Genomic DNA, 25,360 nt, shown 5'->3' on the forward strand with positions numbered 1-25,360 from the left:
AGCACTGAGTTTTGGGCTGTCACGAGCTGTAGTAACGACTGAGTCTGTTCCGAAGCTGGGAAACGAACACATATGATGAGGATAAAATGAAAATTGACATCAGATTTGATGTTTCATCTCAGTGCCTGCTTGGATTTTTTGTAATCACATTGATTACTTTTATCTTAAAACCAACCAAATTACTTAAACATGATTTATCTCAAATGCTTGCACAACTGGCATAAAGGGATAAAGTCCTGACTAATGCTGCCACAAACAAGACAGGATGGATGTGCCCATCCTGAGGGGAGACTGCTGCTCAAGACACATTTGCATGGCTGGTTTCCCGGGTGAAGACCAAGGAAAGCAACGTGCATGTGTTAACTCAGGTGGATGGGGTAGCCTTGATGGTAACCCCTTTTGTAAGTGTGTTTGGAGTAGTGATGACTCCCCTGCACAAAGTAGCCACACACTACCACTGGGCAGCATGGAGTGGGGAGTAGGAAAAAATACACTCCTCAGCAGCAGTATAATATTACCCCAGGTGTCTTAACCTCCTCACTGACCCCAAACATGGGTTGGAGTTAGTACAGGGAGGCTAGTCAGATTTGATGGACCCGGTAGATGAGGAGAGGCCCGGGGAGTAGCTGATGGTTTGCTGTGACAGAGGCAAAAAAATAATAAAAAAATAAAAAATCACTTAAAACATACAAATCCAGGTCTGTAACAACCACTTTTTCTCTTGGAATTCTGATACAAGTAAAAAAGGTGACAGTCTTGTTTGAAGTGTTTGAGCTGCTCTTGGTATAAAAAAAACATAGATGCATCATATTCATTCTGCAAGGTTTATGTTTTTAATTTATGAAAATGTGAGAAACAATTACCTAAAGCAATCCAGTACAGAGCCAACAACCTCATCAGCAAGTTCTTTGGGAAGTCTTCCAGTTAATCTACCAATCCTGCAATTAAACACATACATTAACAGATGGGTGGGAGTTTCATAAATTCACCATATTTAATGAACAGAAAGCCACCAAAACATTCTTTATAGAATTATAATTAGCATTTCTAGTCTTGTACATAAAAAAGTTCAAGAAAACTTTGAAAAACTCAATATTGCACTGTGCTGTCTTGAAAGAATGGTCATATGATTCATCCCACCACTAATCAGTTTCTCGGCAGCTTTTCTAGATATGTTCACTCTGAAAATTGGGTTTTTCCTAGAACTGGCCAACTCAAGAGTGTAGTAGTACTAATAGTAATAGTAGTAATAATAACAATACTAATCATAATACAGGTGTGCACTGCTTAATGTCTTCCTGCACAACGTTCGACCGCATTTACATCCATACTTTACTAACAGGATGTAAATGCAATTGGCCATTACACAGACTGAAGTTAAGCAAAGCACAGTACAAAGTACAGTGTTCACTTAACATTCTGTGTGATAAAACCTATCCCAGACGTTAAGCAGTGCATACCTGTAATAATAATAATAATTGTGATTCCAAATGAATAACAGCAAAAAACAAAATACTACCATCCAAAGACTCTCGACAAAAAGATGAATATCAGCAAAAACAAAGTTGAACAGAAGTCACCACGATACTGTGGATAAACACTATTTATTGATAAAACGAGCGCTTTCACGTACTGCCAAGGTACGCTTCTTCAGGTTTATACATCTACTTAAATTCATCCATTTTATACAAAAAAGCTCATCAATTAGCTAATAGTAATTAAAATCAATTCATTTCAATTCTATATAATTAATCAATTAAACAATTAATCATGTTCCCTTTTATCTTGCTTTTTAAACACATAGCATATGTTATACTATGCATGAGCCCTATCTATAACAATGCCTGTGTTCAAAAAATCTTAACTAAACATCTTCTTAACGAAATGAATATATAAATACATATAATAAAAAATGAAATATAATTATGCATATATAAAATACAAAGTTTATATGCATTAAAATTATATAACTGTATTTTAAAATGTATGATATTCAATATTACATAAAAATAACAAATTACTATATACTTCATAAGAATGATACATAATATAAATATATGATCTATGCTATTATGTGTAGTATATATATATAAATATATATATAGAGTATGTATTGTACTAGACACAAAACCTAGCTATGACAATAGCTGTATTCATATATAAAAATATATATTTAATAAAAATTGAGATGTATCTATACATATATGAAATACTAAATGTTAAATATATATCCATTGAAAATGTATATTCTACTGATCTAAAATATATATTTAAAATATAATATATTCATCATTACATGAAAATGAAAATGATAAATTGCTACAGACTTCATTGAAGTGATACATAACACAAATACATAGTCTGTACTATTGAACTAGAATGTATTATGATGAAACAAATATGCTATAATAGATGAACTATGGAACCACCAACTATCTCCAAGTAATTATAGTAGTTCAAAGTTTTCCATTAATTATATTTATTCCTAATTCTAAATGAATGTGTATAAAATCTCATGCCTAAGCTAAGGGCCAACAATTTTAATTAAAGGAATTTTCCTTTTATAAATTCTGGCAACTGTATTTAGAAAGTTTTGCAAATTTTGAGTTCTTGCAATGAATTCTGCAGCTATCATTAAAATGTTAATATAGCTGTAGGTTGCCATAAGAACAGATAATTAACAAGGCGATACCTACTCCAGCAGCTGCTGTTTTCAAAACAGAAATCAATTACTACACGGAACGACAATAGTAATTTAGCAAAAAAATGTCCGTGTGTGTGTGTGTGTGTGTGTGTGTGTGTGTGTGTGTGTGTGTGTGTGTGTGTGTGTGTGTGTGTGTGTGTGTGTGTCTCTCTCTCTATCTGTTCTGTGACAGATTAGAATTTTATCCATGATTAGTTTCGCTGCCTCACACCCACAGAGTTTTGGGATAGGCTGTGGCCCTCCTGCAACCCTGAGCCAGACAAATTAGATAATCAGAGAATCAATGAATGAATGAAAGAATAATTACACAGCAGGAAACAGCTCTGCAGCATTGAGAGATAAAGCTCTGATTATGACCCAGATGACCACAGTTTAAGCAGTGACTCTAGTGATGGAAGAACCAAGAGGTGAAGTGGGAGCAAGTAGCTTCTGCCAACTTGCCCATTTCACTGGTAGAGATATGTGGTTCCTGGTTGGCTGTTGCTTGAAGCTGGCCATTGATAGGGGGAACATCAGCTTGAAATGTGAAGCAGGTGATGATAGCCTTCTACTGACGTGTGTGTGGGAGCACAGGCATGCAAGTGAGAGAGGCCATGGATAGTCTGCAGTGACGTGGCACTGATGTCACTACCTGTGTCAGGGATTAGTAAGGACTTAAAGGAAATGTCTGGCTGTCCAAATTAGTGGATGGTCCACTGCTGACCCATTAGCCAGTCAATGGATTGGTAGTAGCATGGAAATTTGCAAATCGTTTACTGGGCCTTAGGGCTTCAGGAGAAGTGTGATGATGATTTCGTATCTGCATTGAGGACCCACAAGCTGCCAATCAGAACACTCTTTGGGCTAGTGCTGGTAAGTTATTCAGTGGGAAACTAGATTGTAAGGAAGATTGATGGTCCTCAGTTGGTCAGGATAAAGCAAACTTATCAAATGGAAAAAAATAAAGCATTGATATGGCTGCCTGAAAGACTGCCCCCTCCAGAGAGCTCTCATTCTGAGCTGAGGTGAAATTCCTGGGCACGGGATTAAATGGGCCAATGTTCGAAATTGGGAGGGGGGCTTTTATGGACAGTAGGTAAGGGGCACAAAGAACTTGGGGAAAAAATAATTGCAAAGCGATTCAATACACCCTCAGCAGAGTACCATTTAAGGCTTACACAGGTGCCATATAACATGGAAATAACAAAATGCATTCCAACCTGAAAGTAAAGAAAGCTACCACAGATCTACATGTCACAGACGGAAAGTACAGCTGTGTAGTAAACATACCACAACAGTAGATATTAAGTGATCACGGCTGCAGTAGCCTTAACTTTATCGTTTACATCCTGCATATGATATAACAGCTGGCAAGCTTCCAAAACTTCAGGACACCTTCCATGCACCCAAACAATCAGTCAGCTTGAGTTGAGCTGACTAAAAAGTCAAGTCAAGATGTCAAGCCCTTCAGAGCTTTCATGCCAACAGTGAGAGAAAAGCTGAGCACTGAAAATACAATGCTAGAAGAAATAAAATATAAAAATACAAGTAATCTCCGTGGTGTCCCCAAAGTCTCAAACAATCCATTAAACAAGTACAGTGGGTCCAAAAACAAAACAGCATAAAAACTTCTCTGTGTGGAAGATTTTCAATCCATATATATCTAGTTAATCACTGTATATTAATCAGATCAGATAATGGTAGTAGAAGTAGCGAACTTAAACTCATCATAAGTCAAAAAAATATATATATAATTTGAAATGGTAGGCAGTCTGATTCCAGTCGAAAATCCTTTATTAAGTACACAGACATGCGATCCAAGTAAAACAGAAACAACAGAGTAAGAGTTTCCTCACAAGCTATCTAACTATATATTTATTTTTTATTAGGCAAAGGAGTGGTTTACTGTGCTGTAAAACAAAACGTTATTGGTATACATGTTAAATTCACATCTCTTCCCCCATCAGTGAGACATTCGAGCTAGTCCTGCCCTACTTAGTAGTTGTCATAATAATATAACCCTTATGTACATTAAATAAAATTAATAATGCTGTGGTACCTCTTATTTAACCAGATAATTAAGTCTGTTTTTTTTATCCAAGACAATATACCTACATGGCTGGAAATATATAAACCACAGACCATATGGCAATCTAAAAATATATATAAATATATACATGTACACTTTGCATGCAAAAATCCATTGTAAAAATCATATTCTATTTCCATAACCTATTGTTAACAAAGATCACGTTCATCCTTCTAGACTTCAAGTCTGTGTACAAGAATCCTAAAAACAATTTGAATAAAGTGGAAAAAAATAACAAGAAAACAAAAAAATGTATGATGATGGAAACAAAATACACACTTAAATTAAGACTGATTTAACATGGTACTTAAAACCAACTAAAATACAAATGTCCTCATCTTGGCATAAACAACACAGCAAAAAACAAGGTGGGGGTGAAGGGAATGGCAAATGTAGCCATGATCATTTGAACATCCACTGTTCTGATAAGTTTACTTACACAACTGTACAATGTTCGTCATATTAATCACTGCTGCAGTAGCCTTAGCTATACTGTTAGATTATTCTAGCTTACAACTTTTGGGAGGTTGAAGGAAGAGAGAGTCCAGGAGCCAGATCTATACCTAGAGAAGGAATCAAACGTATAGTGCTTTGTAAAAGTTTGTACAGAGGACCAAGCTGTAGCTTGTAAAAAAGCCACAAATTAATCCAAGGCCCCGGTAGTGCGAGCCTTGACCATGTCTGAAATAGTTTTGTTATGGTGAATGTAACAAAAGGTAACAACCTTAGATGACCATTTGGAAAGAGTCTGCTCTGCCACAGATTTTCCCTTCTTTTTACCTTCACAAGAAATGAACAATTTATCCATAGATTTGAATAATTTAGTTCTGTCTAGATAGTACCCAAGTTGTCTGTGGACATCCAAGGTATGGAGTATCTTTTCTCCCTCATATTTAGATTTGGGAAAGAAAATGGGATGATGGACAGATTGGCTTAAAGTAGACTTGCATACCACTTTAGGCATAAAAGAAAGATTTGTTATCAAAGAAATCCTGTCTCTGTGGAAAATGAGATAGGACTGACATACCAAAACAGCTTGCAACACAGATACCCTTTCTTGCAGAGGTCAGAGCAATCAGTAAAACTATTTTCCACGTTAAGAACCTCAAGTCATCTAGGTTAGGTAGTTCAAATGGAGCAAGTGTTAGCATGTGTAAAACAAAATTAAGATCAACAGGTGGGGGCGAAGGTTTTCTTGCAGGCCTCTTATGCAAAACCCCTTTCAAAAATATTTTAACATGAGAATGCATTGAAAGAGGAGGATCCATGGGCAGAAATGCTGAAATGGCCGATAAATTAACCCTGACGGAGGAAGAAGAATGGTCATAGGATAGTAACTTGCACAAATACTGTAAAAACTAAATGTATGTACTTACCATAATGACAGATCCGTGTTGTCGCATTTTCATCTAGTTCAATGTTTTGGTTGTTAAATCTGATGCGTTCTGACTTCAGCACCTTCTTCCAGAGCTTTGGACGTGAGGTTCTGACTCCTTCCTTTCCCATAAATCTCTCCTCCTTTTTAATCTATTTCAGATTGAGTTTCTTGGTGGTCTCCAACTATATAGATGTATTCTTGAAAAAATGTAAAAATCCTGTAGAACTCAATGCCAGCAGCTTGATAAATACCTCAGTATGGGTAATGTAACTTTTGAGCTGACAGGGTCTTGGTCGAGACCTGTCCGAGTATTTTGACAGCAGCAAAACTGGACCCTTGATGAAAGAGTTCTGAAAGAAAATCCAGTATTGATGGGAAAAGAGCAAAGAAAGAATCCAGCTTCTTTGAAGAAGCCCAGATAAAAAAATCTTTTCCACTTACTTTTGTAATTCTTTTTGGTTGACTGTTTTGGTAAAGAAATAATAATGTGTATTGCTGAAGAGGAAAGACTGGCATCTCTGGCTATAATTAAAATTGTAGAAACCATGCAGTTAACTTTAGGGTTTATAGATCTGGTAGAGGCATCCCAGATGTGCGATTCAGAAGATCAGAATGGGATCCAGCACCCAGGGCACATGTATCAAATGAGGCCAAAGAATGGGAACCAAACCTGTCAGAGTCAGAAAGGAGCAATGAGGTTAACCTTTGCCTTGCTACTTGTGGTTTTCTGAATGAATTTTCTCAGGAATGGTACTGGTGGGAAAACATAAGACAGACCCGGAAGTCAATTGTGGACTACAGCATCTCTCAGTGACTGCCCATTTGGAAGGATGAGAGCAAGGTAGCTGCTGTACTTCTTGTTTAGGTATGAGGCAAATGGTTGCAGTAAGGTTGGCCAACATGCTGAAAATTTCTGTTGCCACTGAATGGTTGAGACATCACTTGTGGGGCAATAGGATCAACCTGCTCAATTTATCCATTAGTGCATTCACCATCCCAGGTATGTGCTTTGCTATTAGAAAGCGATGGGAAGCATTGCCCATTGCCATACTCTCATGGACTCATTGCAAAGTGCATTGCCATACTATCATGGACTCACTGCAAAGTGTGTATGATTGTGTTCGCCCTTGTTTTTTGATGTACCAAACCACAGACATTCTCCATCTGGATGGAGATCACACCCATGGGTAGATAGTACTGAAAAGCCTACAATGCTAGGAGGACTTCTCTCATCTCCAAGATACTGATGTGAAGGTTGAACAGGTGGCCAAGTATCTTGAACCATCTTCACTCTAAATCCCCCCTTATCGCCCTAGAAGTGAAGCATCCATGTTTATTTACTGTGGCCTGAGGAATTGGTGGGGTGGGGGGTCTGTCTCCAGGAGTGTTGTGATAAAAACCCTGTGATTTCCTGAACCACATTTTCTTACCAAACCCTTTCCTGGAATAGGACCTTTGAGGGTTGGAGAAATTGATTTTCACAGCACACAGGGTCTTACGATCTTGCTCACTCCTAGTAAGCATTTCTTAAATCTTTGGTCCAAATAGTGCGGAGTCATCAAAGGGGCATTAAAAAAGGATGCCTTCAAATTTTTCACAAAGTCACATAGCTGAATCCAGGCATGGCGGTACATGGTAATGTCAGTACCAGCTTCTCTCACTGTCCCATCTGCTGCATTGCAAAACAGGTGCATGGCTATACTAGATGTAGATTGTAGGGTAGACAACTGGGTGTCCTTTGGTTTTTGAACATCTGCAGGCAAGTTAGCTGATCAGAACTTGAAAATCTCCTTGGTCAAATCCCTCTGACAGCAAGTCATATTTACAAAGTAGTCCTGCTGTCTGAGTGCAAAGGTCACTGAAGCATGTGCCTGTTTACCCTAGTCTGTCCAACTCCCCTAACTCCCTGTTAGGGGGATAGACAAAACAACTCTCCTCGTACAGTTCTTTCCTTATAACTGCTGCTACCATGGCATCTACTGTGGGTCCTTTCATCCAGTGATAGTAAGCATCCTGACGATCTCTACAGCACATATAATCATCCTTCTTTAACAGAGGCAATATGGACTGCACTGTGACTATCCTGAACTTTGCCTGTCTCACAAACTGATTGAGGTGGCTGAGGTCCCCTGTTTGGTATTCTTTGAGGCTACTAAAATCCTGTTTTTTTTTGGGGGGGGTTCTAGAACATCAGGATCCTTCCTTGCCCTCTGTGCCACAAGATCTATAAGGGCATGTACAGGAGAACCACTCAGTATGCATATGAGGCAGTTCCAAAAGCTTCAAGGAACACGGATTTGTCTGGAGAAGGTTTTGGTAGACTAACACCCCCCCCCCCTCAATGTTCCATTAATTCTAGGATGTCTCTGAAAGTGAAGTCTTCCAGGGGGATCTAGGGGAACCTTCATCCAAATCCATGTCTATAGTGACGGACTCAGGAGAGGAGTCTAAGTGCTTCCACTTGCATGTCTGTTTCCTGGGAACATGCCTCTGTGGTTCTAGTGGAGACAGGTCAGAATCAGACTAGGAAATCAAGTGTCAGGTAGCTTTGAAGCTTATGTGTTCTGACTATCCCTGTTGATGACAATAAGAATAAGGTACAGGTTCCACTACAAGTCAGGACAGATCCAAACTCCAGGTACGCACTTTCCTTTTTGGTTCAGCCAAAGTCCTTTCAACAGCCTTGAAAGCCAAAGCCATGATCGGAACTAAGAAAGCATTCCCTCTGTCAAAGGACTCAAGAACTCTCTCCAGTCCAACTGAGTTCAGCTCAGAGGCCCCGACAGGTAGAGATGGCTCTGAAAATGGAACCCAGCACTGAAGCTTCAGCTCCAAGACTCATCTCGATCTGAAAGCATCAGAGTCGATAGAGTAAGGGACATACTCAAAACCAAACTTCCCTGGACTGTTACAACAGACTGAGGAGTGCCGGAAGGGTTTGGATCATGGGAAACTGCTTCTGAAAGCTGAGCCAGTACAGAGGAAAAAAGTGACAGAGGTCAATGGGCCTGTATATGGACCTCCTTCAGGGACAGCACCAGGATCAATTGGATCTTGCTCTTTAAGAATTTCCTCATCAGTTGGTCAAAATTCATTTCAGTAAGACGTCAGGTGGATTCGACCGACCCCTATGATTAAGCTATTGATGAAGGTCTGGAAGGGCATCTGTCCTGTAAAACAGGAGAAAATAGGAAATACTAGCAGGTGGATCCAACTGTCTCAATGTTTTAAGTACCAGACACAAAGGATCATCCGGATTTGAAGACCTTTTCCTCGATTTTCCAAGTTTACTTTCTTCCACCATTTTTTTCTCAGACCTTTTTTCTGTAGACTTTTCCTCTGGATTTAATCTATGTTCATTCCCTTTCCTCTTTTCTGTCTTACTGCTTGGGGATGCTGAAGCTGATCTAGATTTGCAAGACACATCTAGAGAAAAAGACCCTGTCTGAGGGGAGAGCAATCCTTATAAAATGAGTTTCTCCTTCCTGCCTTGAACAGCCCTAGACCAAAGGCAGCACAAATATCACAATTAGCCTGTAAGTGGGCAGCACCAAACAAAACACATAAAAAAGTGAATGCAGGTCTTGGGGGAGGGATTTGTGTCCATAAGCTGAGCACTTTTTTAAAACCTATATGTTTGTTTGACATGAGAAAATACTAACACAACAATCAAAACATTTTTCTTTGTAAACACACACATTATACTAAATCTTATAAAATTGTAAGAGACCTACCTAGAAAAAACATACCAAAACACACTTAAAGCTAAATGACTATCAAATCCTAACAATCTAACAATTAACACTACTCCACTGAATATCCTAAGGGGGTGATCAAAGGCAGGAAAAATACAGAAAAGTCTTTCACTTATCATGAAACACTGTGAGAGCTCTCAGACACACGTCTGGATGATTCAGGTGGCAAACAAAATCTGATGCAGTTAAGAAAGAAGGAGGGAATTATGAGTAGGGGAAAGGGTCAAAGCCTCGGATCCAAACCTCTACAAGAAGGTGCAAAGGTCAGGTCAGGCAGCCCAAATGTTGAATCAGATGAAAATAGAAAACACTGGATCCAAAGGACAACTAGCCCTGAATGGGTACTGGTTATGTTATTGGCACCAACCACAAAACATTTTCCATTTTCTACATTATTTTCTAGAAGCAAGCTTTCTTGCTTCCATTAGTATTTGATGCACATCCTCAATAAAGAGGTGCCTAAAGGGAATTAAGACCCTATCATCCAGGCAGTCAACTGAAGCTGACTGGGGCTGGTGTGCATCAAACATCCCTGTTCTTCTGTGAGTAGATCCAGTCTGTGAGACGGTTTGTAGTAATTGCCCCTGGTCATTTCTAAAAGGGAGAATCACATTTGCCTGTGCCAGAAAGGAGACATCACAATGACATTGAATCAGATATGCAATGAGACCCAAAATATAGAGGTATTTCCTCACAGTGACTGAATTCTGAGAGGAAAACTTTAGAAACAAATCTAGATGTAGATCTATTTTTTCTGTGGAAATAAAGCTCTTTGAACTGTGGTGTCTAGATGACACTCCAGGAACACAATCTAGTGTGAAGGAGTCAGGAGAGACTTTTGAATGATTTCTTTGAATGCCAGCTTGTGTAAGAGATCAAAGTCCCTTAAAACAGTCATTCAGACTCGGTGGAGTCTCCTTGGCTTTGGCAGGTTCCAGAATTCTTTTTTGGAAACACCAAACCATATCTTCTTGTATGCCAGTTTACCTACATTTTGTTGAGACTGTTTTTTTTATTTTTTGCCAAAACTGGATAAGGGTTACAGAATCCTTAGAAAATTTGGAAAAGGAAGGCTGAAAAAAATCTTAGAGAGACTCCCTGTACCAACTTAACCAATTAATCAAACTATTTTCATCATCGATACAGCAGAGAGGACAAAAACTAAATATCCATCCAAAAGAGAATTTAAACTCTCACTTTATCATCGACTTGATGGTTCAGGGAACGCAGCCATGTAAACCTCCTCAAAACAGTACCAGAGGCTATAGCCCTGGAAGAAGTTTCAACTAAGTCATATGGACGCTGTCAACAATGAGTAATGACTTGTACAAAAGAGCTAAGTAAATTATTTAAAGCAGATTTTTCCTCACAAGAAGAAACTGCAGACAAAACATTCCTCATACTTTCACAATTAATCAAAACAAACATATGAGCCTAACAATTCAAAATTCTGAAACTGAAAGACTGAGAAGCACACACTTTTTTCACCATACTTATGTTTGACTGCCTGTATATACAAGGGGGAACTTGATGACTCACAGTTTACAATCATCTGTGAACTTTTGTTAACCAGAGATCCTTGTTCAACACATAGTGTAGATATCTGAGCAGTAGATACCAAATAGCAGAGAAACCAGAACAGATTCTCAAGGGACTCTGGTGGTGACCTTCATGCTCTCGGAGGACACATCCCCAGCTCTTACTGAGAGTCTTGTTCCTAAGCCAGTTGATTATCCATCTAACCCTTTACAATTCAATTTTGAGCTCCATATGGTATGTTATCAAATGCCTTGGTGAGGCCACAGTACGCTGTGTGGACAGTTTGTCCACAATTTACAGCATGAGTAACCCTCTCAGAGAAGTTCAATAGATTCATCATACAAGATCTACTCGTGACAAAGCCAAACTGCTGGGGGTTCAGTCTGATGAGATTTTTGATATCATAGTTAATTAGTTCAGTTAGGATAAGCCATATATTTTGCTACTTCTATTTTGAAATTTGCCAAGGATTTTTCATTTCTTTCTGTTTTGAAACACCTTCAAGATATAGGCACACATAAATTAATAGAAAGGAATGCAAATCATATTAACATTTTTCATTTTCAGGGACTAGACATTACATTACATATATGTATTCTTTCATTTTAACAAATTTCACGCCAACATTACATAAATTGCTAAATTCCTGCCTTCCCTTAAACCTCATTCTTTCTCCTGAGCATTATTCTGCAAGTATTTTTCACACAAATTCCCTTCACAATTTTTCATTTTTTAAGCTATAGCATTTCATTCTAGTTCTTTACTATTTTGCTCAGGCACTGGCAAACCCTTTTTTTTGGCTATAAGCTTGAGGTTGCCATCGTGTAAACTTATTACTTTGTAATAAGTCACCTTAATGTCTTTTGCCAAATGCCATCCACTAACATTTTCATTGTGCACTGAATGCATATGTAATAATCTACTGCCCCTTCCATACGTCGAAACTGAGAATGCTTAATTATTATGGACGATTCTGAACAGAGTACTGTGTCACATAATGCATATGTTGTGAAAAGTACAGTTGTGTACACTTACCAAAAATGTAGATGCTCGAGTGTATTCACTGTTGCAGTCATTACATTTGGGTAATTTGCTGGCAGGTTGCCCTCAGTCGGCCTGATTAACAAAGTCTTGGGTCCTGCGTCAGTTGCTGTCCCTTCTTTCATGACGTCAGGTCGTCAGGGGTATAAAACATGCAGCCAATGCCATTACATCAGTTTTTCTTGCCCCAAATGGGAAGCAAAATATATAAATAATTTAAGACACAAAACTATACCTCCAAACAAAAGCAAATACTCCAAAAAGGCTTTTATGTCTAGTAAAAGAAAGTAGAGGCATAGTAAGAGAAAAAATAGGGGGCTGGAGGGAGGGTAATCAGGACTGCAACAGTGAATACACTCGAACATCTACATTTATGGTAAGTGTACACAACTGTACTATGTTCTTCGTGTTTCACTGTTGCAGTCATTACATTTGGGTAGATTCCCAAAGCTATGGTTAGAAGGATGGATTTATACAGCATTAGGACTGGCTACAAGGCCCTGCAAAACAGCAGTGGCAAAGCCAGCTCTGGATTTAGAGAAAATTGGTAAGTGATAATGCTTTGTGAAAGTATGAACTGAACTCCAGGTAGCGGCTTCTAGAATATCCCTGGTAGGAACACCTCTGACAAAGGCTGTAGAAGTAGATGCAGCCCTGGTGGAATGGGATCTGATCCCCTGGGGATACGTTTTCCATGGTGCTTATAGCAGAAATGAATACAATGGCTTATCCATTTGGAAATGGTTTCCTTTGAAATAGCCTTTCCCTCTGCCCCTGCAGCAAATGCTACCAGCAGTTGTTCAGATTTTCTTCGAGATTTAGTCCTGTCCAAGTAAAATCTAAGTTGTCTGTGTACATCCAGTGAATCACCCAAAAAAGACCCACTTGGATCACAGCAGCTCGAGCAGGCAGCAGGAACAACTACCTCACCCAAAACAGTCAGCAAAGTACACTCCTAGACAATAACACGATAGTGCACTCCTTAACGATAAACACGATAGTATTATGATGAAAGTAATCCACTTCACGAGTTAAGGTAAACACAATTTAATGACCACAGGTTTAGCGCTTTCATCTACCAAGAGTAGACTTCTTCAGAACCCATGGTAAAAGAAATTCAAGTACATATTTAAAATGAATTTGGCGCCAAAAAACCAATTAATTATTCAATCAATGTTTGTTTCAAATTACATACAAAATTATTCACATATTTATACATTCAATAACACTTGTGCAAAAAAATATATATATATATATAATAAAACTGATGTATAACAGTAAAAAACTGTAAAAAATTAATATTTAACTAAACTTACATTATCAAATCACTAATGTAGTTTCAATTACTAAAAATTCTAAAAATTCTATATGATTCACATACATAATAATTCACATACATAATAATTGAGTTCTAAATTAAATTACACCAGATAATGCTCCTTAAATTAATTAATGTTCCTTGAATTAATTACAACGCTACAGTTACTAATATGTTCACCCTCTATCTAAAAGGAGGAAAGGTTTTATACTAATGTTGTCGTTTAAACCTGGCCAAGAAGTAGCATCACACATTATCTGTCATGTTGACTCCAGGCACGACAATCCTACCTTCCAATTCCCTCCATAATCACTCACCCCAATTTGGTCAATAATCTTGAAAGTAAAACCATGGTTGGATCCCTTCTCACTAATATGTTTACTTAATGCATTCTTCATGTCACATTTTTTAATCTTGTATAGATGTTCATAAATACGGGTTTTCAGCTTCCTTTACGTCTTACCGATGTAATAGGCCTGACAAGCAGAACAGGAAGCCAAATAAACCACCCTCATGGTGTTACAATTTTTCCATAACATGTGGTTCTGTTGCTGTTGGCCAGTTTAGTAATCCTGTTAACATTAATGTAACAACAGTATTTACAACTACCACATTTACTGGTGTGTTCATCTTGAATACTATTCTTCTTCATTCCACCTTCTGTAATTCTTTTAAGATTGAATGAGGTTTTAAATACTGTAATAGGATGATCTCCTAATAAAATACATTCCAGTGTCTTTTCAAGATCTCTTTTTCTGTGTGACTAACAAACGCATTTCCAATAACGGAAGATATTTAATCCCATGTTTTCTTCACATAGTTGGTTACATCTTCCACCATAGGTGTAGGGTATCCCCTGGCTAGAAACATAAACCCCATCTGTTCCTCCATAGCGTCTTGTAGAACACATATGCATTGTCCCTTCAAAACATTCTTAAAAATGTGAGGTGGGTGACAACTCCCATACTGTAAATAATCATTAGAAAGCGTAGATTTTCTATAGATTTTTAGTCTGGAAGCCTACATTAGTGTTGCTAATGAATGTATCCAAATATGGTATTCCAAACCTCTCCACTTTGTAGGTGAATTTAAGAAAACTGGTGGTACTATTCAAATAGGATATAAAACAGGGTACATCTTCTAATGGTCCCTTCCAAAGAATAAAAAGGTCATCTAAAAAACGTGTATACATAACAATGTTATTGGAATATTCACTAGAAAGGACAAATGTTTCCTCCCATTCGAGCATGACAAGATTAAGATGCCCCCATTGCCACACCCTAATTTGTTTAAAGTATTCTCCCTGATATTCAATATAATTGTGGGAGAGAACCAGTCTCATCATATCAAGAATGAGACATATTTTGTCCCAAGCTAGATTAGAATGTTTTCTCAAGCTGTTCTCAAAATATTCCAAACCGATGGTATTAGGAATAAATAGATCCTGAACATCTATAGTCATAAAAATCAAATTAGGAGACCATATGTCATGTTTTAACTTACTTAGGAAATCCCAAGAATCTTTCGTTAAATGGGGAACATTAAGATATACATGTTTACACCAATGGTCTATGGCAACTATGTTAAATGTTTTGGATTTAGAACCGGATATAATAGTTTAGGGATACCAACAATTCTAGCCATAACTGGATGCTCTGTTCTAATAAAGTCATACACTTCATTTTATCTAACAAAATTCCTCAATAACCAGATCTATTCTATGATATCCAATATTGATCTGATTAATGGATGTCACTTCATAGTTGGATATCTTGTATGGCTTTACAATAAATGTTGGTATCAAATATCACTAAACCTCCCCCTTTATCCGGTTTCATTATCCTAATATCACTATTTGCAACTACCTTGTCCAAACACCATCTTTCACCCTTGGTGAGATTGTCGTTGAAAAGTGTATCATACCATGGGTCCCTCTGTATACACCTATACAAGTTATAGATATCCTTGCATACCATCCATTCATAGTTGTTCACCTGCCCATTCGTAACTGGTATGTATGCACTTTTTCTGACCAACTTTTTAGGGGAACTTTCACTTGTAGCATTGTTTGTAGCATTATTAAATTGGAGTGCTAGCTGTAGCCTACGACAGTAAAGTTTTACTTCCTTGATAACATCAAATACATTGAATTTAGCTGTAGGAATGTATTTCATCCCCTTACTAAACAAGGAAAAAAATTCCTCCGTAACGTACACATCAGTAAAGTTATACACTTTAAAACCGGAATATGTATAAATCATAACTTTACTGCCTTTGCTAATCTCAATGTCAATAGGTGCCTTGTTCCTATCTTCTATATCATTACTCGTCAAACTCGGGTTGTCCAATAATCCATGTGTCACAATACTGCTATCTATCAAATTTATCTTTTTCTGCGATATATGGGTGCTTGATGAAACCTCCCTCCTTGAAAATTTTCATCCTCTTCTCTTCTTGTATTCCTATCCCTATAAGACACACGGTGAGGTTCAATAGTGTCCATCCTATCTTTTTGACTACGGGGCCAAATATATACCCTTTGTATTCTATATGCATCTAAATCTCGTTCTATTTTGTTCAACTTCCTATGGTAAATATCATCTAAACTGTTTATTAAATAGTTCTTGCCAAGAAGGAAACAGGGGGTCCTGAGTGATGTCATTGTGTAATTGTTCGATTTCAACCATCAAGCTCCCAATCTTTTCATCATTATATTTCATAAGTAGTTTGATAAATTCAAAACCAAAAGAGTCAAACAAATTATTAAATTCATACTGTACAGATTCAGTAAGCTGTAAACCTAACGGTAATTTAAAAAATCTCAGCCCCTTTGGCACAATCTTTAAATTCATACATTTTTCTAAATAACCTTTTATATTATTTAGTTTCTTACCCAATAAATAAATTTTAGATTTAATAGAACTATTCACATGATTTACATTTCCATCATCTACTTCTCCATTTATTGATTGTTTGAAACCAAAATCATAATCAGCATTTAAAAAACTAAACATAGCGTCATTAGAATGCTGTTTACGGTTTTTATTGTTTTTATTATAATGAATACCATGTAAATCACCCTTGTCCATATTACTGTGTGTAGTTCTTCTAACACATGGGCTTGAACTAAAATCATGAATCACAGTACCTTTGCAATGGTCAGCATGTTTCCTGACCTGTTTGGGCTTGGAGTTTCTTCCTGTGGAAGAGACTAAAATCAAAAGTGAAATCTGCATCCTTTAACAAATGCAGGTCGTTGTCCTTAGAGTTAATCTGGCCATTTGGAATGCTCAATATACTGGTCTCCACTTCAACGTTTAAAGTTGTTATGTCCGTTGGTGTAGTGCTAACCACAAGAGGATTAGCAGGACGTATGTGAGGACCCAAAGGAACCGAGTCTAAAGGAGCGGCATCCACCGCAGGTGTAGAAAGTGCCGCAACCAACTGCAGCAGTTTGCTGACATCATCCTTGAGCGTCAAAACCTCCACCCGTAGTTCCGAAAACTCTGCTCTGCTCAATGAAGCAGACGGGGATCCAAGACAAGCCATATGAAGTGCAACTATAGAAACCGATGCAGAACAAAGACCCACTTGGATCACAGCAGCTCGAGCAGGCAGCAGGAACTACTACCTCACCCAAAACAGTCAGCAAAGTACACTCCTAGACAATAACACGATAGTGCACTCCTTAACGATAAACACGATAGTATTATGATGAAAGTAATCCACTTCACGAGTTAAGGTAAACACAATTTAATGACCACAGGTTTAGCGCTTTCATCTACCAAGAGTAAACTTCTTCAGAACCCATGGTAAAAGAAATTCAAGTACATATTTAAAATGAATTTGGCGCCAAAAAACCAATTAATTATTCAATCAATGTTTGTTTCAAATTACATACAAAATTATTCACATATTTATACATTCAATAACACTTGTGCAAAAAAATATATATATATATAATAAAACTGATGTATAACAGTAAAAAACTGTAAAAAATTAATATTTAACTAAACTTACATTATCAAATCACTAATGTAGTTTCAATTACTAAAAATTCTATACGATTCACATACATAATAATTCACATACATAATAATTGAGTTCTAAATTAAATTACACCAGATAATGCTCCTTAAATATGTACTTGAATTTCTTTTACCATGGGTTCTGAAGAAGTCTACTCTTGGTAGATGAAAGCGCTAAACCTGTGGTCATTAAATTGTGTTTACCTTAACTCGTGAAGTGGATTACTTTCATCATAATACTATCGTGTTTATCGTTAAGGAGTGCACTATCGTGTTATTGTCTAGGAGTGTACTTTGCTGACTGTTTTGGGTGAGGTAGTTGTTCCTGCTGCCTGCTGCCTGCTCGAGCTGCTGTGATCCAAGTGGGTCTTTTTTGGGTGATTGGTACGTGTTCTGCATCGGTTTCTATAGTTGCACTTCATATGGCTTGTCTTGGATCCCCGTCTGCTTCATTGAGCAGAGCAGAGTTTTGGTTTTGACGCTCAGGATGATGTCAGCTGCAGTTGGTTGCGCACTTTCTACACCTGCGGTGGATGCCGCCTCCCTCCGGGTTCCTTCGGGTCCTCACATCCTGCTAATCCTCTTGTGGTTAACTTTAAACGTTGAAGTGGAGACCAGTATATTGAGCATTCCAAATGGCCAGATTGCTCGGAACTTGGCGGATACGCCGCATACTCAGTGTATAACGAACTCTAAGGACAACGACCTGCATTTGTTAAAGGATGCAGATTTCACTTTTGATTTTAGTCTCTTCCACTCGCAGGAAGAAACTTATCGCATGGGGGCCAAGCCCAAAACGTTGTATTCAGCAACGGTCAGGAAACATGCTGACCATTGCAAAGGTACTGTGATTCATGATTTTAGTTCAAGCCCATGTGTTAGAAGAACTACACACAGTAATATGGACAAGGGTGATTTACATGGTATTCATTATAATAAAAACAATAAAAACCGTAAACAGCATTCTAATGACGCTATGTTTAGTTTTTTAAATGCTGATTATGATTTTGGTTTCAAACAATCAACAAATGGAGAAGTAGATGATGGAAATGTAAATCATTTGAATAGTTCTATTAAATCTAAAATTTATTTATTGGGTAAGAAACTAAATAATATAAAAGGAGTTAAAATTGACAACGGTTATTTAGAAAAATGTATGAATTTAAAGATTGTGCCAAAGGGGCTGAGATTTTTTAAATTACCGTTACGTTTACAGCTTACTGAATCTGTACAGTATGAATTTAATAATTTGTTTGACTCTTTTGGTTTTGAATTTATCAAACTACTTATGAAATATAATGATGAAAAGATTGGGAGCTTGATGGTTGAAATCGAACAATTACACAATGACATCACTCAGGACCCCCTGTTTCCTTCTTGGCAAGAACTATTTAATAAACAGTTTAGAGTAGCTAAATCGAAAGCGTATGATATTTACCATAGGAAGTTGAACAAAATAGAATGAGATTTAGATGCATATAGAATACAAAGGGTATATATTTGGCCCCGTAGTCAAAAAGATAGGATGGACACTATTGAACCTCACCGTGTGTCTTATAGGGATAGGAATACAAGAAGAGAAGAGGATGAAAATTTTCAAGGAGGGAGGTTTCATCAAGCACCCATATATCGCAGAAAAAGATAAATTTGATAGAGGGAGCTTCCCCTAGCAGTATTGTGACACATGGATTATTGGACAACCCGAGTTTGACGAGTAATGATATAGAAGATAGGAACAAGGCACCTATTGACATTGAGATTAGCAAAGGCAGTAAAGTTATGATTTATACATATTCCGGTTTTAAAGTGTATAACTTTACTGATGTGTACGTTACGGAGGAATTTTTTTCCTTGTTTAGTAAGGGGATGAAATACATTCCTACAGCTAAATTCAATGTATTTGATGTTATCAAGGAAGTAAAACTTTACTGTCATAGGCTACAGCTAGCACTCCAATTTAATAATGCTACAAACAATGCTACAAGTGAAAGTTCCCCTAAAAAATTGGTCAGAAAAAGTGCATACATACCAGTTACGAATGGGCAGGTGAACAACTATGAACGGATGGTATGCAAGGATATCTATAACTTGTATAGGTGTATACAGAGGGACCCATGGTATGATACACTTTTCAACGACAATCTCACCAAGGGTGAAAGATGGTGTTTGGACAAGGTAGTTGCAAATAGTGATATTAGGATAATGAAACCGGATAAAGGGGGAGGTTTAGTGATATTTGATACCAACATTTATTGTAAAGCCATACAAGATATCCTTTTTAACTCAGGGAACTATGAAGTGACATCCATTAATCAGATCAATATTGGATATCATAGAATAGATCTGGTTATTGAGGAATTTTTGTTAGATAATCGCATTACGAATGAAGTGTATGACTTTATTAGAACAGAGCATCCAGTTATGGCTAGAATTGTTGGTATCACTAAAATCCATAAAAACGTAGAAACCCCCCCTTTTCGACCTATTATATCCGGTTCTAAATCCAAAACATTTAACATAGGGGTTGCCATAGACCATTGGTGTAAACATGTATATCTTAATGTTCCCCATTTAACGAAAGATTCTTGGGATTTCCTAAGTAAGTTAAAACATGACATATGGTCTCCTAATTTGATTTTTATGACTATAGATGTTCAGGATCTATTTTCGTGTATTCCTAATACCATCGGTTTGGAATATTTTGAGAACAGCTTGAGAAAACATTCTAATCTAGCTTGGGACAAAATATGTCTCATTCTTGATATGATGAGACTGGTTCTCTCCCACAATTATATTGAATATCAGGGAGAATACTTTAAACAAATTCGAGGTGTGGCAATGGGGGCATCTTGTGCCCCCATTTTTGCGAATCTTGTCATGCTCGAATGGGAGGAAACATTTGTCCTTTCTAGTGAATATTCCAATAACATTGTTATGTATACACGTTTTTTAGATGACCTTTTTATTCTTTGGAAGGGACCATTAGAAGATGTACCCTGTTTTATATCCTATTTGAATAGTACCACCCGTTTTCTTAAATTCACCTACAAAGTGGAGAGGTTTGGAATACCATATTTGGATACATTCATTAGCAACACTAATGTAGGCTTCCAGTCTAAAATCTATAGAAAATCTACGTTTTCTAATGATTATTTACAGTATGGGAGTTGTCACCCACCTCACATTTTTAAGAATGTTTTGAAGGGACAATGCATTCGTGTTGCACGTATGTGTTCTACAAGACCGGTTATGGAGGAACAGATGGGGTTAGTAGCTGATATGTTTCTAGCCAGGGGATACCCTACACCTATGGTGGAAGATGTAACCAACTATGTGAAGAAAACATGGGGGATTAAATATCTTCCGTTATTAGGAAGTACGTTTGTTAGTCACACAGAAAAGGAAGTAGCAAGAACTGGTAGAAATGTGTGTGTAATTATGTTCAACCCCTACTCCAATTTGGTTAAAGAGATCTTGAAAAGACACTGGAATGTATTTTCAAGTACGGAAGACATTGCTAAGGTATTAGGAGATCATCCTATTACAGTATTTAAAACCTCATTCAATCTTAAAAGAATTACAGAAGGTGGAATGAAGAAGAATAAGGGTGTTAGGAGTATTCAAGATGAACACACCAGTAAATGTGGTAGTTGTAAATACTGTTGTTACATTAATGTTAACAGGATTACTAAACTGGCCAACAGCAACAGAACCACATGTTATGGAAAAAAGGGGAATTGTAACACCATGAGGGTGGTTTATTTGGCTTCCTGTTCTGCTTGTCAGGCCTATTACATCGGTAAGACGGAAAGGAAGCTGAAAACCGTTATGAACATCTATACAAGATTAAAAAATGTGACATGAAGAATGCATTAAGTAAACATATTAGTGAGAAGGGATCCAACCATGGTTTTACTTTCAAGATTATTGACCAAATTGGGGTGAGTGATTATGGAGGGAATTGGAAGGTAGGATTGTCGTGCCTGGAGTCAAAATGGCAGATAATGTGTGGTGCTACTTCTTGACCAGGTTTAAACGACAACATTAGTATAAAACCTTTCCTCCTTTTAGATAGAGGGTGAACATATTAGTAACCGTAGCGTTGTAATTAATTCAAGGAACATTAATTAATTTAAGGAGCATTATCTGGTGTAATTTAATTTAGAACTCAATTATTATGTATGTGAATTATTATGTATGTGAATCGTATAGAATTTTTAGAATTTTTAGTAATTTAAACTACATTAGTGATTTGATAATGTAAGTTTAGTTAAATATTAATTTTTTACAGTTTTTTACTGTTATACATCAGTTTTATTATATATATATATATATATTTTTTTTTGCACAAGTGTTATTGAATGTATAAATATGTGAATAATTTTGTATGTAATTTGAAACAAACATTGATTGAATAATTAATTGGTTTTTTGGCGCCAAATTCATTTTAAATATGTACTTGAATTTCTTTTACCATGGGTTCTGAAGAAGTCTACTCTTGGTAGATGAAAGCGCTAAACCTGTGGTCATTAAATTGTGTTTACCTTAACTCGTGAAGTGGATTACTTTCATCATAATACTATCGTGTTTATCGTTAAGGAGTGCACTATCGTGTTATTGTCTAGGAGTGTACTTTGCTGACTGTTTTGGGTGAGGTAGTTGTTCCTGCTGCCTGCTGCCTGCTCGAGCTGCTGTGATCCAAGTGGGTCTTTTTTGGGTGATTGGTACGTGTTCTGCATCGGTTTCTACATCCAGTGAATGCAGAATCCATTCCCCCTTGTTCTTCTGTGGATTGAGAAAAAAAGCTGGCAAATGAATGGACTGATTAAGAGCCACACTGGATACCACCTTGGGCATGAAGGATGGGTTGGTCTTGAGTGACACCCTGTCCGCATGAAAGTTAATGAACAATGCCATAAGGGCCTGTAATTCAGAAATATTTCTAGCCAAAATGATTGCAAAAAGGAAGGCTGTTTTCCAGGAAAGAAATTTTAAGTCTGCAGTAGCAACTGGCTCGAAAAGAGGGAAAGTGAGTTTCTCCAATACAAAGTTAAGGTCCCAGGCAGGGGTTGCAGCTCTCCTGGGTGGTCTCAAGTTTTTGGCCCTTCTGAGATATTGCTTTAGCAGAGGATAAGAGAAGTGGGGGGCGTTCTGTGTTGTAATGAGCTGAAATGGCTCAGGCACGGATTTTTATGGAAGAAAAAGACAAGCCCTTGTGAAGCATCTCAGTTAAGTATTGCAAAATCTGAGGTAAATTGGGCACTGCTGTGCTCATCCCTTGAGATTGATTCCAGGCACAGAATCTTTTCCATTTGTCAGCATAAGATTTTCTAGTGCTAGGTCTTCTCGCCTCCAAAATGACAATCATTACAGGTTTGCTGAGGAATGCTAAGGAGGAATTTAAGTGATTAGCCATGCTGCAAGACTCAATGTTTGGAGCTGAGGGTGCAGAATTTGGTTGTTCTGCTGAGACAGTAAGGAAGGTGTCTGAGGCAGGTGCCATGGAGAAATTTGTGACAGAATGCGTAGGAGTGGGTACCAGTGCTGGCGAGGCCAGTCTGGAGCAATCAAAATAATTTTTGGCTTATCCTGTTTGACTTTTAGTAGAACATTGGAGAGCAGAGGCAGAGGGGGAAAGGCATAGGCTGATAGGTTTTCCCAGCTGAAGGACAGTTTATCCACTTTCCAGGCTTTTTTGTGAGGAGTCCTTGGGCAAAATTTGTCCAACTGGTAGTTCTGGGGTGAGGCAAAAAGATCTATGTCTGGGCTCCCCCATTTGCGTGTCAACATGTTGAAAATCTGTGGTTCCAGTTTCCATTCGTGTGGGTCCATGAGATTTCTGCTTAATTCGTCTGCCAAAATATTCAGCTTTCCTGGCAGGAATTGAGCTTGTAGTTGTACTTGATGGCTCAAGGCCATGTTCCACAATGCCATGGCTATTCTGTAGAGGGGGTAGGAATGTGTACCCCCCTGCTTTTTTAAGTACCACATAACTGTGGTGTTGTCCGTCTTTACCATTAGTTGTCCTGGATGAAGGTAGTCCTTGAAGGCTGTCAGTGCATTCTGCACAGCTAGCACTTCTTTTTGATTGATATGAAGGTGCATTTGATTTGGGCTCCATTTGCCCTGAATGCACTTCCCTGCCAGATGAGCCCCCCATGCATAGTCTGATGCATCTGTAGTTAGGGTTTGGGCATCAGGGGGTGGTGTGAATGGCAGTCTCTTGTTTTGGTGGCAGGGCCTCTGCCCACCATAGGAACTCTAGCTGCAGGTAAGGTATAATAGGAATCATTGTTTCCAGGCTGTGACAATGTTGAATCCATAAACTTTTTAAGTACCACTAAGTTTCCTCATGCAGTCTTGCATATGGAATTAGAAGAATGCAGGAGGCCATGAAATTCAAGACTTGCAAAATTTGTCTTGCAGATAGCTGGGTTTTTGTGACCACCTGTTTGAAGTAAGTCACCAAATGAATTTGCTTTTCTGGCATAAGGAAAGCCATCTGGGCAGTTGTATTCAAGCTTGCACCCAGGAACGTAATTTTTTGAGAGGGTAGCAGTTGTGATTTCTTTTCGTTTATGGTGAACCCTAGACAAGTTAGAATCCTTTTTACAAATGCCAGATGATTTAGAAGAATGGCCTTGTTTTCTGCCTGAATTAGACAATCATCCAGGTATGGATATATCTAAATATTTCTTTGCATGCAAAATGCAATTACTGGAGCCAGGCACTTTGTAAATACCCTGGGTGCAGTAGATAAGCCAAAGGGCAGTGCAGAGAACTGGTAATGCGAGGAGCCTGCTTTGAAGCTGTAGCATCTTCTGCAAGATTCCCTGATTGGGATATACAGGTAAGCTTCTTTTAAATCTAGAGTTGCCAACCAGGCATCGTTGCCTAGCATAGGAATTAATTGGTCAAGAGTCAGCATCTTGAATTTTGGAATGTCCAGAAAGGTGTTTAGAGTAGACAAGTTCATAGGTTCATAGATTGGTACTAGGCTAACTGCCCTTCCAGGCCATTTTAAGCCTAGCCAATTACCCCATGTGAGACTAAAACCCTGCACCTTGTGTCTGTAAGGTAAACACCTTAACCATTATGCCAACCTGCCATCCCTTCAGAACTGGACTCCATGATTTGTCTTTTCTGGGTACCAGGAAAAGTTTTGAATAGAATCCTTGTCCCTTTTCCTCTTCTGGTACTAGTTGAATTGCTCCCATGTTTAGGAGGGAAAGTACTTGCTTCTGAGCCTCTGCCCACTGATTTGGGGGCAGGTCTGGCCATACGTTTGGAGTTGGCAACGTGCGGAAATGTAATCTGTATCCCTGGGACTCAATATTTAAAATCCATTTGTCCTAGGTTACAAGTTGCCAGTTTCTTGCATGAAGAGCCAGTTTTCCCCCCAAAGGGGCGGCTAAGAGGTAAGTGCTTGGTAATTTTAAAGGAAAGTCATTGAGACTGTTTACCATAGGGTGGTGTCTTGTTATTTCCAGATATGGAAGTGGAGGCACCTCATTGCTTAGTTCTGAAAG

The 25,360-nt window shown here is 38.0% G+C and overlaps 1 protein-coding gene across 1 annotated transcript in view; it reads right to left on the minus strand.

Annotated features, from left to right (window-relative positions):
- TBCD (tubulin folding cofactor D) overlaps positions 1–25,360 on the minus strand; it is a 3,708,267-nt gene that overhangs the window by 2,539,619 nt on the left and 1,143,288 nt on the right. Inside the window, exon 12 of the mRNA XM_044068123.1 lies at positions 864–938. Coding sequence (XP_043924058.1) covers positions 864–938 — 75 coding nt within the window. The remainder of the gene's footprint in view (positions 1–863; positions 939–25,360) is intronic.

The sequence above is a fragment of the Protopterus annectens genome, chromosome 4.part0 (assembly GCF_019279795.1).
Source record: "Protopterus annectens isolate FY-2018-M chromosome 4.part0, PAN1.0, whole genome shotgun sequence".
Classification (NCBI taxonomy): Eukaryota; Metazoa; Chordata; order Ceratodontiformes; family Protopteridae; genus Protopterus; species Protopterus annectens.